A 19,751-nucleotide genomic window follows, 5' to 3' on the forward strand; every position below is an offset into this window, starting at 1 on the left:
TTTCCAGGAAAATAAAAACAGGTATGCTGTTCTGAAAAATTTCAAAATGTCACACTTTTTGTCTAAGCTGAGCTTAAGCAATTATCAACATATATCAAAAACATCTAGCAAAAATGCCTAACTTCGATAACATCAGATTGAAGAATGTTCCTTTGAAACAAGGAACATTCTTATCATAAACTAATAAATAGTGACTAAAAGACTATTAACATGGCCAAAAAATATAGTATTATAGTTCTAAAGATTTTCTTAGCTAGTCTCTTTTACATGATAAACTATAATATATTAAAACTGGAAAAGACTAACAGAGCAAGAAGACTGAAAAATAGGACTGCTATGGCACATCAATTTACTGATGAATATTCATTACAATATGCTAAGTGGTTAACTCCATGCTTTCTCTGACAGGGAACTAAAGTTACAAACTGAGCAGTAAAGAGTGCAGAAAAGTAGCAGTTACTTTTGAAATGACAAATCTCTTGTCAATGAATTCTACAACGAGGCTTAATGAACCAGTGAATTTTTACTTTGAGTTAACATCAAAATTGTGATGTATTTTGGTAAGATGGAAAGAAAAGCTGTTCTGTAAATTAAGCTGCACCTAGAAATAATACCAACCAGTGAAATCCCAGTTGTTGGAATAATCTGTTACAATGGAATAGGTTAATCAAAGTTAAATCATCTATGAAATGGGTGGCTTTTGTTAAAGTGAAGGACGGAGTCTTTGAACAAGTTTTCTCTATATGTCATATTACATTTAAGATAAAATAAGCCATAAACATACTTTTAGTAGTTAAAAACATTATAGCACATTAAAAACGAAATATGTAAGATTAAAAAAAACCCTTAACAAACATGCTAGTTATGAATATATATTCATAACTTATGATTCTTAATATGAAGTAAAAAACAAAGTGCATTGTTGTTTAAGAAATACATTTGCTCTCAATTCACTATGTAGTCTTATTATACTGACATATACTTTTCAGATAATTTAATATCCTATACAGAATTCTTAACTTACAAAATAGTTTGATTATTCATGGTACAAAGAAATTTGATAATCAGTTCTAAAAATTGGGAAATTTGTTGCTTATAAAAATTGATTCACTCTACTGTTATGTATAACTAAAAAGAATAAAAATAAATTTAAAAAATTGATTCAATTGAAAAAATTCAATTTAAAACTTTGCAAACATTTATAAGAACACAAGAGGAAATGCTTCAATTATTAGTTCAAAATATAGGCTATATAGGAATATTTTTTCCTTTTTTATTTTCAGAATAATCTTTTTCTTTGATCAACATAATTTTGAATTACTCAATTTCAATCAATTTTTCCATAATTTCATCTTCTTATACCATAAAAATAACATTCACATTTAAAAGAATCTTCATTGGAACAAAGCTTCATCAATCCTTCTATGGAATCTACTCCTTATTTTAAGCATCTAGAATAAGATATAAGGTCACTTGTTATTTCCTTAATAATCTAAATTTTCAACTGGGGAAAAATATATGGCTGGCTTTTTAATGAGGAAGTATTTTGAATATAGATACAATGCTAATCTGGGGAAAAATAAGGAGTAGTAGTTTATACCACTTTATTTTAATATGGATTCTCTACGTAACATTTTTTAAATGTAAAATTTGGATTTTATTGTGGAAGTATTGGCATGACAGATTCTGTTATCTGTGATCCCATCAAATATTACATTTTTCTAAGGCTATAATTATAAACATCCCATTAAAGTCTTTCAATCCAAGATTAAGAACAGATGCCACAATTTTATTATATTCTTACAGAAGGTTCAAACTAATTTATTAAGTATATTATTTCAGAATTTTTATTTAAAAAATCCCTTTTAAATAAAGGCAATACCATCTTAACCAGAAGGCCTACAAATTTGACCTATTTGGGAAATATGAATTCCAGGTATTAAGACCATTTAACAAAATAGTAAGAGTTATTGATATATAATAACTTTATATATATCACAAATACTAATCAACAGCTATTGAGGCAAAGTATATCTAGCCATCAAGCCAATACCAATAGTAAGAAAGTGGAATGAAACAACAAAACATGACATTTCGGGCTGGAGTTGTGGCTCAGTGGTAGAGTGCTCGCTTAGCACATGCAAGGCTCTGGGTTCGATCCTCAGCACCACATACAATAAATAAAATAAAAGTATTGTGTCCAACTACAACTGAAAAATAAATATTAAAAAAACAACAACAACAACAAAAAAAAAACATGGCATTTCACTGGAAATCAATTCCCAGGTTCTGTTACGGCTATATTTTTTTCCTCTCACATTTAACTTAGATTTATCAATTAACTTCCCAGTTCCTCAGTTTTCACAGATGTAAATATAAGCTGATTAAGCAACCTTTACGGTTTCTTCCTCCTTTAAAAATCCTTTTTCCTAAAAATAACATCAAAAACCCATCCTGAAACAGTAGATAAGAAAAAATAAGGGCATTTTTCCAGAGTTAAAACTTTTAAAAGGGAAAGGGAAGAAAGTAACTTCCTGGAGTATATTTGTGGGCACTACTCTAGCCAGAAACTGTTTGCCTGTGGAGAAGGAAATTGACTGAGGTCACATGGTCCTAGTCAATTTCATTCACAGTAGGTGCTTTAAGACAGCAAAGCACCTCAGTTCAAAAACAGTACTACCATCTTATAGAGTAAACTTGAAAGCAAGAAGATGGCTAGAATGAGAAAAAAGAAAAACAAGGCAGAATGAAAACTGACTTTTAAAAAAACAGGTTCAGCCATTAAAAAGAAAAAAAAAAAAAAAGGAAGACAGGTAAGAACTAAGACCAATTTTTACCTTCAATTTGGTAACTCATTACTTCTGTGATGATTACACTGCCTACCTAAATTTACTATTACACTCCAACTATGATTTTTTAAAATATTTTCTCATGGTAAGTGTTTTACTTTTTGTTACATAATTAAAAAAAATTTTTTTTGGCAGTGCTGAAGATCAAACCCAGGGCTGCATCCATGTTAGGTAATCACTCGATCACTGAAATACACACCCAGATCTGTTACATAATTCTAAAGTGAGAATCAACTATGCTGAGTTTGAGAGCTACTGTATCAAAGCAATGGGTACATTTAAGCACAAAGTGTATACCTTATAGCATTATAATTTCTTTTTTCTTAGGGGTGGGCAGTAGAAGACCAAATTTAGGGCCTTTGTGCAGGCTAGGCAAGCCCTCTACCACTGAACTACATCCCCAGTCTTGCTTTATAAAATCTTAATTTCAAGGTCTTCCTCTTTCTATAACTTCTACAACTTGGCAAAAGAAAGTTCATATAAGAGCCCCAGACATTAAATTAACTGTAATGATATAGAAAGGAAAGAATTAAGTAGTTTCAAAGGCTAAGGATGGTTTCTTAGTATTAGAATACAATTTTCATTCTCATTCACTTATATACCTTAACTTATAACTGAAAAGACTACAAAATCAAAGAAGAAGCTGACTGTGTTATCCCAGTGGCTCGGGAGGCTGAGGATCGCAAGTTCAAAGTCAGCCTCAGCAACAGCGAGGCACTATGCAACTTGGTGAAACCCTGTCTCTAAATAAAATACAAAAAAATAGGCCTAGGGATGTGGCTCAGAGGTTGAGTGCCCCTGAGTTCAATCCCCAGTACCCCTTCTCCCCCAGCCAAAAAAAAAAAAATCAAAGAAAAGATAATCTAGTGCTTTTACATACAGAGAACATAAAATCGATAAATTCAGAATCAATGGATACTTGCTAGATTAGAAATAAGCAAACATGAACTCTTATAAAATCAACATCTAAGTTTAGTCTACGTAAAAAAACTGAAAAAGTAATGGTGCTGAATGGACATTCCCCTTAGAAACTGGGCTCATGGGCTGAGAATGTGACTCAGTGGTACAGGACTTGCTTAGTGTGTATGAGGCCCTGGGTTCAATCCTCACACCACAAAACAAAATCAACAACAAAACTGGGCTCAGTTTCACCCATCTCATCATTTTCACTTCCTATCAGTGAAGGTAAGAAATATTCTATTCAGCACTGGGGAAGATCAAAGATGCTTATTCACTGCTCTGTCTGAGACTATCACTAAAAATATTATCCTGATGCAGAAATATCAATAAACAAGCTAACCAAACCATGCTCTCCTTTAATGAAGTTTTTTTCAAATTAAAGATTTAAACCAATAAATTAAGCATGTTATGGTCAACATTTTAAAAAAATTAAATATAATAAGAGAAAGGAATGTACTATAGCTGTTTATACTGGATTATAATACAACTTGAAGTAATTACTGTAGTTCACTATCATAAAAGCATAAAAGTTGCTTCTTCATGGCATGAGAAAAAGCATATCTTAGAATCAATCCATTAGACTTGCTTTAGAATCATAGCTACTGGCTAGGTGACACTTGATGAATTACCTCTTTCAGCTTCTTTGAGTGTAAATAAAAACCAACTTCACTTTCAGAGTTTTGATGAAAGGACGAGGGATAACATAAAGTGGCTCATACCATGCCTCATATGTAGTGAGCACTCTTTGCCGTTAATAATTTTCAGTCATCAATTTAAACATTAAGTTTGGAGAACAGTTATAAATGAATAACTTGAATGATTTATTTAAAAGATGCTGACAAGTTCAGTTTTGTTCATGGTATTCAGAGGGATACAGAAAACATAAAGTAACAGCACATGTTTATATCAACCCAGTGATAAATATGTGATACAAACTACTGTGTTGATAAAAACATGGAATTCAAGAAGGCTATAAAGGAGAATCCAATGGTTTCATTTCTGGACAGAAGAGCAAATAACGATTAGTCTACAGTCATATTAAAACCTGAGACAAATCATAGTCTTTATCCAAATTTCATCAATAATTATGTTATAGCATTAATACTCAAAAAAACCTGATTTTTCTAGTAGCTGCTTCCAGAGTAAAAGTATGAAAAGAAACATCCCAAATAGGCAAAATCATTCTCCTGAGTAGGTAACAGCAATTTATTTCTTAAGCAAGTATTTATTGAGTATTTACTACATGCCACACACTATTCAGGTCAAGTATCACAGTAAGGAAGAAATAGTCCCTATGCTCATGGAAAATTTGGCAAAGAAGCTGAAGTATAATGATGCTAAAAAGACACCGTGAATAATTTCAAACAGAAAAGAACACAGTTTATCTTGTGCTTGTGGATCATCAGTTTATCTAATAAATGATCTTTTTATTTTTTTAAATTACTTACAAAAATGGAAAAATAATTTTTTTGAAAAATGTCAGTCTTGTATTATGCCAGTTCTATATTAAAATTAATTCGAGGGGGGCTGGGGTTGTAGCTCAGTAGAGCCTTTGCTTGCATGTGTGAGGTACTGGTTCAATCTTCAGCACCACATAAAAACAAATAAATAAAATAAAGGTATTGTGTCTGTGTATAACTAAAAAAAAAAAATTAATTCGAGGGCAATAAATTACATGTTTACATTTTAAAATTATAAGCATCTAAAAATAAGCAATTAAAAATATAAATTCAAGGACACCAAGTTGTATCTATACATACACAAATATATAATTTCTGAAAACATATTCATAAAAAACTGAATGTATTCATTGGAAACAAAATATCAACAATGAATAAATCAAAATTGTACCAATTTCCCCTTTACATCACTTCTGTAGTACTTTCTAAATTCTGACTAATAGTTACTACTATTAGAGTTACTACTATTAGTTACCAAAAAAATTTTTGTTGTTGTTAAATATTTATTTAGTTGTAGATGAACACACAGTATCTTTATTTATTTTTATGTAGTGCAATGGATTGAACCTAGTGCCTCATACATGTGAGGCAAGTACTTTACCACTGAGCTACAGCCTCAGCCCCAGAAAAAATTATTTTAAAAAATGAAAGTCATCCCTTAAATTTAATGTAATTACAGTTATAAGTTATTATCAAAAATACCTTTACAATGCTGAACAATTCAAACATCCAAAAGGCATTTCATAAGTATGATGGTATAACTAAAGATACAATCTTCAAATTTCCCAAAAAAGAAAAAAGGTCTAATCTGTTTTTAAATGAGTCACTGTGCCTTCATTTTGGCAATTTTGCCACTTTCTGAGTTAATACATCTAATAATATAGCTTCAAAAAGACAGACTTAATACTCAAATTAATGGACTAGTTAATAAAATAGTATTTTCTGGAAATTATGGAATCCTGCAGATTTAGTATTCTCCATACTGATAATTCAACCCTTCCTCCCTCCCTCCCTCCCTCCCTCCCTTCTCCTCCTCCTCCTTCTTCTTCTTCTTTTTTTTTTTTTTAAGTTGCTTATATCTCTAGCATCAATGGCTTTAATTCCTTTTGGGAACAAGGAAAGGAAATGTCCATGGTATTTAAATACATTCCATTTCCATCCTTAGAGGGCAGAAAAAGGAGAGTTATTAAAGTTGTATATGTTAGGAGGCTGAGGCAGGAGAATTGCAGGTTTGAGATCCGCCTCAGCACCTTAGTAGTGAGACCCTGTCTCAAAATCAAAAATAAAAAGGGTCGGGCATGTGACTCAGTGGTAAAGTACCCCTGGATTAAATCCCCAATACCAAAAACAAAACATATCTGATTATCTACTGTAAAGTCAAAAGGCAAACAGTAATAACTCTAATTTTCTTTTGAGATATACACAATTAAGAAAATTGAATATTTACTTTCCCCATCCCCACTCCCTACCCGTCTTTTTCACTTACCTGTATTTTCTTGGTTTTCTGCAATGAATATTACTTTTGTTTCTCCCTAGTGGAGAAACATGGTAATTTAACTGAAATTTTAAAGATGAATTAATTAAAACATTGATGGTTTCTGGATTTGTTTTTCTGTAATTAAATATGAACATATTTTCCTGGGCAAGTAGAAAAAAAATTTTCTTATGCACAGACTATTGATTATGGGTCCACAATACCTTATCTACAATTCCAAAACTGCAACCAACTTTAAAATCCATTACTGATTTGGTGATAAACCCTGAGATGATCAGAGGTAAAACTATTTCTAATCATTATTTATCTCAGTATATTCATTACCTTTTGCTGCCAAGATACTAATGCTCGAGATTCTGCACAAGTGTTAATGTATGGTATGTATACTTTGCCACTTTTCTAAAATCTGAAAAATTCTGAATTCTAATACATAAATGGCCCCATAGGTTTTTAGGTAAGAGACTGAATGAAGCTGTATTAGAGATCTCATAGAAAGTTTTTTTTATGTAAGACATAAATTCATTAGCCTCATTGGTTTTACAAAAATGATTAGCAAGTTACTTTCTGTTTAAATCATTAGCTATTTAAAATTAATTCTCAACTAAAAAATGGCAATTCTTTGTCATTTAAAAACTAAAGGACTCCATATTCAATACAATGTCTATGCATACTTCCTGGAATGACACACAGATTAAAGGCTACTATGTAATATAGTGGAGTCCTTAGATTATAAAAGATGAAGTTTAAGAATGAGGTCTGGATTTGTACATTAATATAAATAATAATGACAGCACATCAGCTTTACAGAAGATAATTTATGACTTCCTTTACTATAAGACACAATCTTTCCTGGGTAAGAATTACACTCAAATGACAGGAATAGAATATTCTTAAAGATTTTCTGCTTCTAAAATGGAGGATCTGCCAATGACAAAATGAGTACGAAAGATTGAAATTTATGTCAACAAAAAAAAACACATACATAGCATATACTGTTAACTTCTAGAATAAGGTTAAAAACTCTAAAAAAACCCCCCAAAGTTATGAATATGGAAGCCATAAAGCATTAGTTCTGTAATGTTTCCCTAATATGCTAAAAAACAAAACAAAAAAATAAGAGAAAGGAAAAAAAAAAACCCAAATCCACTTACTTAACTTGTGGTCTTAATGACAATCATATTAAGGATAGTCACCTTCTTTGGGTTGAGCCATAACTGGAGTCTGAGTTTCCTTAGTATATGTGACAATTTCTCGAGGAGGAAAGTCAACTTGCGTAATTTTGGCCATTCCAAGTTTAATAGGTCCTCGTCTAAATTAAATGAATATAAATATTTTTAAATACAACAAATGATAAATTTTAAAAACATCAAACTGTGTTACTTTTGAAAATATGAATTGAACATTTATGTGTATCTGACATTGGAATTTCAATCCATTTTAATCAAGAAATTTTAGATGAACAATAAATTGACTTTCATTTAATAAAAGAATTAGTAGCTAAAACAAAAGATACTTCCGACTCTTTGGGGGTGTTTTTTTTTTACTTTAAAAGGCAAATAATTTTATTTTGTAAAGCAAATGTGTGGGTAATAATAGAGTAAGAGAACCGGAATTTCAGAATAAATTGTTGAAAAAGGCTGGTTGCAAGTGATATTTTTAACAGGGATATGATTCTAGATGTTTATGAAGAGTCAGATATATGGATCTCATTCAGACTATGACTGAAAGAAAAGGTTTCTGTTGAAAACCTTTTTCTACTTCCTATATTAGGCATAAATTTGGACTTATACTGTCAATTTAAATTTTAAAACTTTTAAATCTCTACACAATCAGTGTGTCCTTGATACATAATGGTCAAACTAAGATCCAGATATTCTATACCTACCCTAAAGCAACAGATCTTCTGAATGTAATAAAACTAATATAGTCACTTATGTTTTAAATGAAGGAAATACATTATTTTTTGACATGGAAGAAGAGAGTTACAGCTGAAGAAAATGGACCAACAGAAAAATATTTCAGTAGCTATATGGGGGATTTTTATTCGATTATTATATTAGATGTCTAAGACTTCCAAGGAAGTTCTCAATTATGAAGCTATTTAAAAAGGATATCCAACAAAGATATGGCTGCAACTTCCTGAATACCAAGTGGGGTATCTGAAATATACATGTCACTGGTAATATAAGTGATTTTAAATATATATAAACATCTTTTTAAATTTTATTTAATAATTAATTCAAATGTTGTACAAAAGAGTGTTATATAATTAATACATTTTAAAAATTTACTGTAAGGTCCATGACATAAGCATTAGGAAGTTTATAACAGGTTACCTATTTTAGAAATATCTTAGCCCTAAAGATTAAAAAAAAAGCATACTCAAAAAATTAAATGAGAAATTTTTAGTATATTTGAAGTAATCTACAGGAATATAAGAATTAAGTTTGAAATAAGAACTTTATATCCTGATTTTTAACATGCAAATCATATAAAAAGTAAATCACTCACATAGCTGGAAAAAAAAGTCTTTCCAATAGTATTACAAACAAGTTACTAACTTGAATGCAAATGGAGCCTAATAGTCAAAAGCCAAAATATTGAAACAAACAAAATATTTCAAGATTTTATAGGCAGAGAAGGGTAAGGAAGGTAATACCTCGCTTATCCAAAAGCACTTTTACTGAAAATAAAGAAGCAATAGAAGGGGAAAGCGAAATACCTCAGGGCCCCTAATAGAGAAGCTTTTGGTTAGTATACAAGAATCTCACATATTTTTCTTATATGCCTTCATTCAAGGCTTATTTATTCTAGTTTTAGATATGATTTGCAAATGTATGGTTACATTTTAGAAGTTGCAAATTATCAGGGAAAAGAGCTATCTGAGTCCGTATAAAGGCAGTAGCAAACATTTACAATTTTCATTGAAGCCTAGAATGAGAGTCTGTGAATGCATGAATAGCATGGGGCCATAATGTAGACACCAACATTTCTGTTCCTCTCAAAACTACAGATTCATATAAAGTAATCCAAAAAAGGTAGTTTTTTGTACATCTTAGAAAAATTCACACAAAAATATAAAAATAATATGAAGAATTGGACATCCAAATGGATAGATTTTAATAAAACAACATACACGGAGTATTTCTTTCATTAATGATACAGGATAAATGAGGTGTCACAGTAAAATATAACTCTTTTGTTTTAACTATATATTACAATATTAGAAGTTTAAGCAAAATAAAATTAGGACAGTTTCACAAAGAGTAAAATTAATTATAAAAGAGGGAAGGTAATAAATCTATTCAATACCCCAAATCGGAATCTGAGTGAAGCTGAAGAACTGATGGATCTGTATCCCAATGCAGCGTCCTAAATGGTTGTAGGACAACCATGAAGCATTAGTAAAAAAGGCCATAAGTTAGTCAAGCAAATACACTCTATGAATATCTAAAGCTAAATTACTGTTTATAATTAAAAAACACATTTTGGTTAGTACAAAACCCCACATTAGGTGTCACTCAATGCTGTAGTGCATGCAATAAGCATAATACAGTTTAAGATGCAAGCATATAAAGAAAAATAGTCCAAACTATTTTCAGATTATGAAAAAATAACATTGCATAACAATGGACAAGAATAACTAAGGCAGATAACCCAAATAAGACATTATTTATAGATGAGAACAAGTTAGGCTATAAAAATTAAAATTTCAAGATTCCTAATTTAAAAAACATTAATAAAAACATCTTGCCCAAAGCATTAAATATGTGCAGGAAATTGTCATACTAGTAAAGGAAATGAGTCAACACATAATCCTTTTAGTAAGAAAGCCAAAGACTATCCCACTGGGATACAAAATAGCTAAAGTTTCCAAAATGTGACCCTGCTATAATTTATGGGTTAAGAACTGCCTTGGGCTCACATGTCATCTACTTTAGCAAACAACTAAAGGTATCGGTCTCTAGGAAAAACAAAATAGATTATTTCCCTTGGAAAAATATTTTATGTTCAAAAGAATTACCCAACTTTTGGAGAATACCAAAGTATTTAGTGATGTTTTAGTATTAGGTAAATATCTTACACAGGATTTTTTCCACTTAAGCTAAATCTAGTCATTACTAGAACAAAGTACTATATCATATTGACATCCTTATAAGTTAGCAATACTGCATAGTGTTCATACTTCCTATAAAAAAGCTCAATACTCTATGTAGTATTATCATATTTCTCACTTACATGTTATAATGCACAATGAATTTTAGCTGCTACAATATACAACAAATGATTTCTTTACCTTACCTGCCTATATAATTAATCACTAAAAACAATCAGATGAAACAAACTAGAGAAAATCTTCATTTAAAAACTATAAAGAAAGATACCGGAATTTAAATAGGGTTGTGTGTATGTAATGAAAAAAAGAGACTATAGAGAAGACCTACTTTTTATTACAATAAAATTAGGCTTTGTTAAATCAAAAGGGATTCTATGCAATGGTCTCCAAGGCATACTCTGTCAACAGTCTTTACATTATACAAAAGCTCTAGCTGTTATCAGTAACGTTAAGCTCCCAGGATATTATTTTAATGTAAAATTAAATAATGAAGGCTGGGGTTGTGCCTCAGCAGTAAATCGCTCGCCTAGCATGTACGAGGCCCTGGATATGATCCTCAGTACCACATAAAAATAAATAAATAAAGGTATTGTGTCCAACTACAATTAAAAATATTTAAAAATAAATAAAATTTTAAGTAAATAAATAAATAAATAAATAAAATTAAATAAAACTTTACCTCAAAATATAGCCATACTAAAAATACATTGTACATCATACATGATTATACTTATCAAAGGCATCTTCAGATATATAAAGTTCAATTCCAAAATAACCCAAAAGGCTTAAAAATAAACTGATCAAAAATAGAAAAAAAAACAAGCATGAATTACCCAACTGAATAACTGTCATCTAAATTTTAAAGCTAACAGAAGTGACTAAGAAAGTGAGTAAGAAACTTAATGAAATGCAACTTAGTAATCTGCAAAGTTAGAGAAATCTCTCTTCTCACAGCCTTTATACTTTTTCATAAATTACTGCCAGTCCCAATAGAAATTCATTTAGAAAAGGTGGTTCAAACATGTTTAGATATGTTTTGCAACATCTAATCTATCTTTTCCTACTGTTGAGTTTACTAATCTTAGATCATCTTGGCCAACTAATGGAGTGTACATATACATACATCTTTTACATCTTCATGCATTTTCCTGTGATATTTCCTTACTGTCTTTATTCTTCCATTATCATCATTCCTGCTCAATATGAGTTTACTCTGTTTTTTTTTTTTTTAAATTTTGATATCTGAGTATTCTCTTTAAATGCCACATATTTAGAAATGCATTATTTCACTGCCAAAATCACCATCTACAACATTAATTATCTCTCCATTATGGAATCTCAAGATGCTTCAGTGGAATTCAGTTTTCTATTGTTATATATGTGTAAAATAATATACTGGGTGCTCTTGAAAATTAATGTTTCAAAGTTGAGTCAGTGCTCTCAAATGAGACACTGTTAAGATACAAGATATAAGATCACCTTATTTTTTAAAAAAGATTTTTTTCCTTTTCTGTTAGAAACAAATAATACAACTAAATTTGTACTTTCTCTAATAAGAACAAATACCTCTGAAGATACTAAACTACCTGTTTTCATTTTTTATAATTAATCATAAAAAATCTATACATAATCTAAACATAAGTTAATATACTACTTATCCTTAGAGCTTTTAAATAAAGTGAAGAGTATCTTTAAATTAATGATATAATCATCATGAGAATGTATATTTTATAAGAGCAGAGTCCTGAACATTTTAGTTTTAGTGGTAAACTATAGTACTTAATGCAATATTGATGAATGTCTGTTCTATACACAAATGCTTTTCTGCCAGTACTTACTCTCTGAACCAATTTAAAATATTTCAGAGGGTCTCTATTAATCGCTAAGTTGTCCGTGAAACTCAGAAGGACACATTTTAATTCACATCTATTTCAAACCAAAGTAGATGTTACACAGTACTTTTGAAGGTAAATTTTGCTAACAATGTGTGAAAATAATCTTTTTACTCCAATCCAAAATCAGGAAAAATGGGTTCATACTGTAATATAATATCTATATAAAAATAAGGTTTATTATCAAATAAATTTAATATAGTAAATTTTAATTGTGGGAAATATTTTTACTATGGTAATGTTTGTATTAGAAGGGAAAAAAAGCCCTTCACTTCAAAATATCTGTTGCTTTTTAGTTATTTAAAGGAATATTGACATGTTTATTTTTAGGGTGGGATTGAACTCTGACATGCAAATTAAGTGCTCTACTAATGAGCTAGCTACATCCCTAACCCCTAAAAACTGAAATATTTGTATAAAAAATGCAGAAGAAGGAAAAAATTTAGCATAAAAAATGAATTTGAACTAAATAAATTATTTTTATAATATTTATAAGATAATAATATTATTTGTAAAAAGAAAGTTTTGATTTTTTCTTAAAAGAGTTATAGCATTTACCTCCAAAAGCAATAATGCTAGATTTGCAATTTTTTTTTTTTTTTTAAGAAAGAGGGAGAGAGAGGGAGAGAGAGAGAGAGAATTTTAATATTTATTTTTTAGTATTTGGCGGACACAACATCTTTGTTTGTATGTGGTGCTGAGGATCGAACCCCGGCCGCACGCATGCCAGGCGAGCGCGCTACCGCTTGAGCCACATCCCCAGCCCTAGATTTGCAATTTTTGGAAAGCACATTTTAAATTCAAAGTGGTAAGCTTTACGTGCCTTTTAATTGTTAATAACCTGATTATTCAAGAACTAATTTAAGTATTGACTTTATGGATCATCCAGTCCCCTTGCTTCTTTTTTCTTGCTCTTTCTTTTCACTCATTATTGAATACTTGTATCTTCAATCATAGGGTCCCAGGCACAAAAACGGTAAAATATCTAATACCTGAATTTTTATTAAAAAGGTATGGTAAGCGATTATTCTAGGGAGGATAATTAACTTCCTGGCTAAAGTGAAGATTCTGAATCAGCTGTGGATTTGACTAGGTATGTTTACTCTCATTTCAATTATAATACAGAAGTCAAAAATATGATAAAGATTTGCTATTACCGTGTGTGTGTGTGTGTGTGTGTGTGTGTGTATGTGTGTGTGTGAGAGAGAGAGAGAGAGAAAGAAAGAGAGAGAGAAGGGATTAATAATTTTCTCAACATGATCTTTGGAAGAAAGCTATAATCGTACTGAAGTTTTGAAAAACAAGTCCTAACATGTTTGCGGGATCTTAAAACAAACATGAAATAGAATTTTACAGTTCTCTCAATAATTTCTTGGTTTTTATTCCTTATTCTTCATATTTTATGCATTTTCTATCTTACTTAGCAGAGTAAGTTATTTAATAAAACAGAATTGTACTGCTTAACTAATTTAGGTTTTTCATTACTGAATGGGGAATTAAGCATAACCAAGGTTTTACACTATTTATAACCAAAACATTCACATAATAACAGATATGATGTTTAAACAAAAAAAAATGAATTAATAACTTCTAAAATCAATTAACTATTGAGTATAAAAGTAAGACAGCTAAAATATTTTAAAAATTTCCCCCAATTTACAACAGAATTTTTATATTGCTGAGATTTTAACATATTAAAATTAACTCAATTCATATTTAGGATCCCTCTAAAGAAATGACAGTACTTGGACACGGAATGCGTTCTATCATTAAAATATTAAAAGAAAATTACTATACCTAGATCCCACGGCACCATCTCCAGAGTCTTGGCTTCCAGCTTCACTTGGCGTACTCACAGACTTGGAAGATGGAGACATAGGAGGAGGGACTAAATAGTGAAACAGACAGGTATCCGCTGTTACTACACGGAGAGGTTGCTCAGCTTATGACGTTTCAAAAATAATTTAACATGAAGTAATTAACAAAAAAGGAAAAAAATAATGGCAAACCAAAAAACAAAAATATATGAATGAAAATGAACAGTAGAAAGAAAGGGGAAAAGACACCGTTAACAATGCATGCTGAAGATTCATGCAATTTCTTTGGCAAAATGCATTTGGACTTCATATTCTGAAAATTTTTAAAAGGCAAGATTATGAAAGGATGCATCTTCATCTCATTCATCACCAAATGTGGCTACTAATTTTCAAAGGAGAGCATTCCTTCTCCCCTTTCTAACTTCTTATTTTCAAGACCACCAGATTTTAAGTATTAGTTACAATTGCTATCAGAATTAAAACCCAGAAATTGCTTCATTAAGTCATTTAATCTCTGGTTTTCCAAAATTTTGAAATGCTAACTTTTGTTTAACGATTTTTCTTTCAAAAATTAATATTTCAAATTATTTCGTTTTCCCTCAAACAAAAAAAGTGGAGGTGGGGGGGTGGGGGTGGGGAAATTTAGAGAAATGACTACAACTAAAGGAATGGCTCCTTTAAAATGTCCATTAGTTTCCAGCAATTTGGGTGAAAAATGCAAACAAGCCATAATACAACATGCCTTCTATACATGATGCATAACATAAAGTGATGCATGCAAACAAGGCAAGACTTATGGTAACTTCCTTACCCCAGTATTCAGAAAAAACTGAAGTGTACAGACAAAGATACAGACACCCAAAATATTCTTAATCCCTTCTTATAGAAAATACATTTTTCATAGTATATAAAATAAATAGCAAACACTTTCCCCTAAATTGTCATCTTTTAATATTACACAATAGCAGTTGAACGTGCACTTTTCATGCCAGGACATTTCGAAAACTTTGTGATTACCGTTGCAGGGAGTATAGGAGGATCATCACTGCCATCTTCTGGTTAAATTTTACCATAAATGTCCCCAATCCCAAGTATCTTTTTAAAATAATTTTTCAATGTACAATATTAAGTGACTAAAATACATCTGATATTGAGCTAAAAGCCTCCCAAGGACACACAATTAGCATTGCTGCCTGTTGGTCTACTGAAGAAAAGGTTAAGTTCCTAGTTACATAGGAACTTAAGAATTATATATTTAACTAAATGCCTATGTTTTTAGAAGTCATATTCACTGAGCCCTTAAAATTATTTAAGGGTTCAAATATTTACAAGTGCTGCAGTTAACAACAAAAGGTTTGGTCATCTAACAAAACTTACAAAAATAGTAATGATGAACTGCATTTTAAACACAGATATAAAACTGATCATCCTTCATTTTCTCAATAGCAAATTCTATTAGTAACCAATAAGATTAGAAGATTGTTTTTAAAAGTTACAACTAGAATGTTTGTTTCCTGAGATGCAAAGGTTAATTCTTGTTTAAATTACAAAGGACAATAAAAACATACCCAGTATTTCTGATGTTGTGATTAAATCTTTCAGAAACAATTATGTCAACCACAGACAGCTTAGTATAATTCATGTGTTGATGGCACTGTGCTAGGTGCTGTATGTATAATTCAAAATAGCTAAAAATGACTTACAGCTAAAGTAAACGATGTGTTATTAACTTAGGTCACATTCCCTCATCTTTTTATTCATGTCCTCTTAGTCTAAGTCCCAGATAATACAATAATAAAGAATTTTATTTAAGAGTTGTTTGCCTACTGTAAACACAAATAAATGTTTATTAAATCATAGTGAGTCCACCATGCTTTCACATTAAAGAATTTCAAAGAAAAGTTCTGTATCTTTAAATTACACAGTTCATACTTGAGAAAATATTTTTTTTTCAAAGGCTAAACAGTAATTATACAGAGATTAATAAATATATTTACTCAAAGTCAGTTTTGAAACAAAAGTTTCAGAAAAAAGAGTACATCAAGAGAGTGCTGCTACTAACTTATCACAGTTTCTTACCAAAATAATGCAAAATAAGGGCTGGGGTTGTGTCTCATCGGTAGAACGCTTGCCTAGCGCGTGCGAGGCCCTGGGTTTGATCCTCAGCACAACATAAAAATAAATAAATAAAACAAAGGTACTGTGTCCAACCACAACTAAAAAAGTATTAAAAAAAAAAAAAAAAGAAACTCCATCTCAGAACTATATTTTTTGTGCTGAAAGATAATTTAAAGCCAACCAATTCAGAGAACTTATAAAAGACTCTTAGCTATTCTCTAGCTCACCGACTTCATCTTGCAATAGTAAATAATGTACACTACAGAAGGGACTAACCTAGAAAAAGCAAATTACTATCATTGTAAAACAAAAACTGTTAATAGGGGGAAAAAAAAAAAAGGAACGGTAATGTTATTTGGTGACTACCACCTTTGAATCCAATCAGTCCTGAAAAAAATTCATATAGAGTAACCACACAGTAAGATAATGCCACTATACTCTCAGACTTCAACAAATTCCTGAGAGGGGGTTTATATATGCTGCAGTGAAAACAATGGGTTGGGTAATCTAACAAAATATACAAAAATGTAGTATGAAATATTGAAATGGCATGTATTCAAGGAAGTATAAACAAAAAAGAAAAGTAAGCTTTTGTCAAGTGTTTGAAATATGATTTGCTTAGCAAGAACGGTGATTCATATTACCTTACTCCATAGTTCTGTGCATAAAGTAGCCTAAAACAGGCTTTAAATGGTACAAAACAAAGAAATTAACATAAACATGTGAGTATAATAATGAATGTAAGCCTTTTAGGAGTTTAGAGCAAAAAGATGCCACTATTCCCTTGAGAGGAGAAATATGAAGTAAAATGGGAAAAAAATTACACCATGGAATTCACTGACCATGTAAGTAATATTGAAAGAATGTGACTCTAATTCTCTAGAACAAAAAGCTGACCAAGGTCTTTCATGACAGTTAAGACCTTGGCCTCCCAAGGACACACAATTAGCATTGCTGCCTTTTGGCCTGTGAAGAAACAACCAGAATATTTTTAAAACAGGAAGACACTAAGAAATGCACCTAGATTTAGAATTAGCATTAAGTCTGAGTCAACTACTCAGAATTATACAGAAATCTCAAGGATGAAGGATGATGACAGCTCAATTATTTTTCAAGTAGAAGAAAGAAGGGGCTTCTGCCAGGAAGAAGGACCTAGAAAAGGTAGAAAGCCAAAGAAAGTGAATGTATAGAGTGGGGGCATTGATAGAAGACATTGAAACAGGAGGAGTGAGCTTTAGGAAGAACCCAAAGTTATAAAGTTTCTTCAGCTTATCAATGGTACTCAGGGCTCAAACACAGTCCACATTATAATTATGCCCCCTTGTGGATACAAGTGCTTATAGCCTAGAATATGAACATTTAAACCAACTTTATTCATATATTACTTTTTGTCCTTCTGCAAGATGTTGCCCTTAAATACTAATTTCTCCCTTTCATATGCCCCTTCTCCTAAAAATGAAGATGAAATAGTATCTTCATTGTAATTCAGAGCATTAAATTTTTAAAAAATAAAAATTTTATTGTATTAAAATACCATAAGTTGGCTGGGGTTGTGGGTCAGTGGTAGAGCACTTGCCTAGCACATGTGAAGCACTGGGTTCAATCCTCAGCACCACATAAAAATAATAAAGTTACTGAGTCCATTTACAACTAAAACAAATATTTTTAAAAAATACCATAAGTAACCAATATTCCTTTTCACGTAACAATTTGTAAAAATGAAGCTACGCTTGAAAAAAATGACCTGGCAGTGTGGAAAGTATTCTAAAATTCTAATTAAAAATATTTAAAAGTTTCAAGGAAAGGAAAGGGGAAAAAAAATGAAGCCATGCTTTTTTGACATAGCAAACTTACTTTGTTTCTTTCTTATAAAAGAAAATTCAGATACTAAATTATAGCAATAAATGTATTCTACTCTCTTGATACAGTCTAAGGATACAGAGTAACTGACAATATCTGTTTTCATTACTTTACAAAAATGGTTAAATAGTAGTTATAAACACACACAGATAAGTTATTTTTTTAAACATCATTCATATAAAAGAACTCCATATTTGATACAAAATATCTTAAAAGCTGTACCTAAAATTAGCTTCTAGAGAATGAATACTTAAATTTTGTGAAAGAAGAAAGTTAAACCTCACATTTTACAAAATATTTAAATTTCAATTTCCATCATGTATTTTCCTAAAATTTAACAAGATTTGATTGTTGTTATTGTCTTAAAGAAGGATGGCTTTTATCTGGCCGTAGTGGAAAGACAAGTGACCTAACAACAATCTAACAAATATTTAAGTGTCTAGCCAGTACTGGCACCAGGAATAAAAATGAAAGATTCTGCTCTCAATAATCAGTCAAATGATTAAATAAATCAGAATCTAGCAGCAAATAAAAGTTGTGAGGTTTTATTACTAATACCTTTTTTAAAAAAATATTCTTTTTAATTAAAAAAAGAAAAAAATCAATTTTAGAAAAACAATGTTTTTAATAAACCCTCTTGAGTATTCTAGCAGTGCTCTTCTATTTCTGTAATTTTGAAACATTTAATAAGTACTCAAGGAGTATTTCTACAATGAAAAGAGAACCAAGTATTTATTTATCCTGGGTTTTGACAAAAAAAAAATGTATTTAAAATTTTTTATTTTTAAAGAGAGAGAGAGAGAGAAGAGAGAGAATTTTTTAATATTTATTTTTCAGTTTTCAGTGGACACAACATCTTTATTTTATTTATATGTGGTGCTGAGGATCGAACCCAGCGCCCCGCGCATGCCAGGCGGGCGCGTTACCACTTGAGCCACATTCCCAGCCCAAAATATGTATTTTTTAAACTGTGCATTATTGGAAAAAAAAAAAAAAGCTTGATAACCACAGTCTAGCCTTTATCTATATAAATATACATTGGACATTAGCATTGGAGGTTTAGGCATATGTTTTAAGGATTACAAAATCATTTAGCCTAAATTTTCTGAAGACAGTAAAATTTTCATAAGGCCTTTGGCCCTTAATAGATTCCATTATGATGGTAAATGTGCTTAATAAGAGG

The 19,751-nt window shown here is 30.7% G+C and overlaps 1 protein-coding gene across 2 annotated transcripts in view; it reads right to left on the reverse strand.

Annotated features, from left to right (window-relative positions):
• The window catches only part of Dync1i2 (dynein cytoplasmic 1 intermediate chain 2), a 54,881-nt gene that overhangs the window by 22,813 nt on the left and 12,317 nt on the right, over positions 1-19,751 (reverse strand). For both annotated transcript variants that reach the window (XM_027946074.3, XM_027946073.3), the window contains exons 4-5: positions 14,571-14,661; positions 7,958-8,073 (exon numbers count right to left, since the gene is read on the reverse strand). In XM_027946074.3, the coding sequence (XP_027801875.1) occupies positions 7,958-8,073; positions 14,571-14,661 (207 nt within the window). The remainder of the gene's footprint in view (positions 1-7,957; positions 8,074-14,570; positions 14,662-19,751) is intronic.

The sequence above is a fragment of the Marmota flaviventris genome, chromosome 11 (assembly GCF_047511675.1).
Source record: "Marmota flaviventris isolate mMarFla1 chromosome 11, mMarFla1.hap1, whole genome shotgun sequence".
Taxonomy (NCBI): domain Eukaryota; kingdom Metazoa; phylum Chordata; class Mammalia; order Rodentia; family Sciuridae; genus Marmota; species Marmota flaviventris.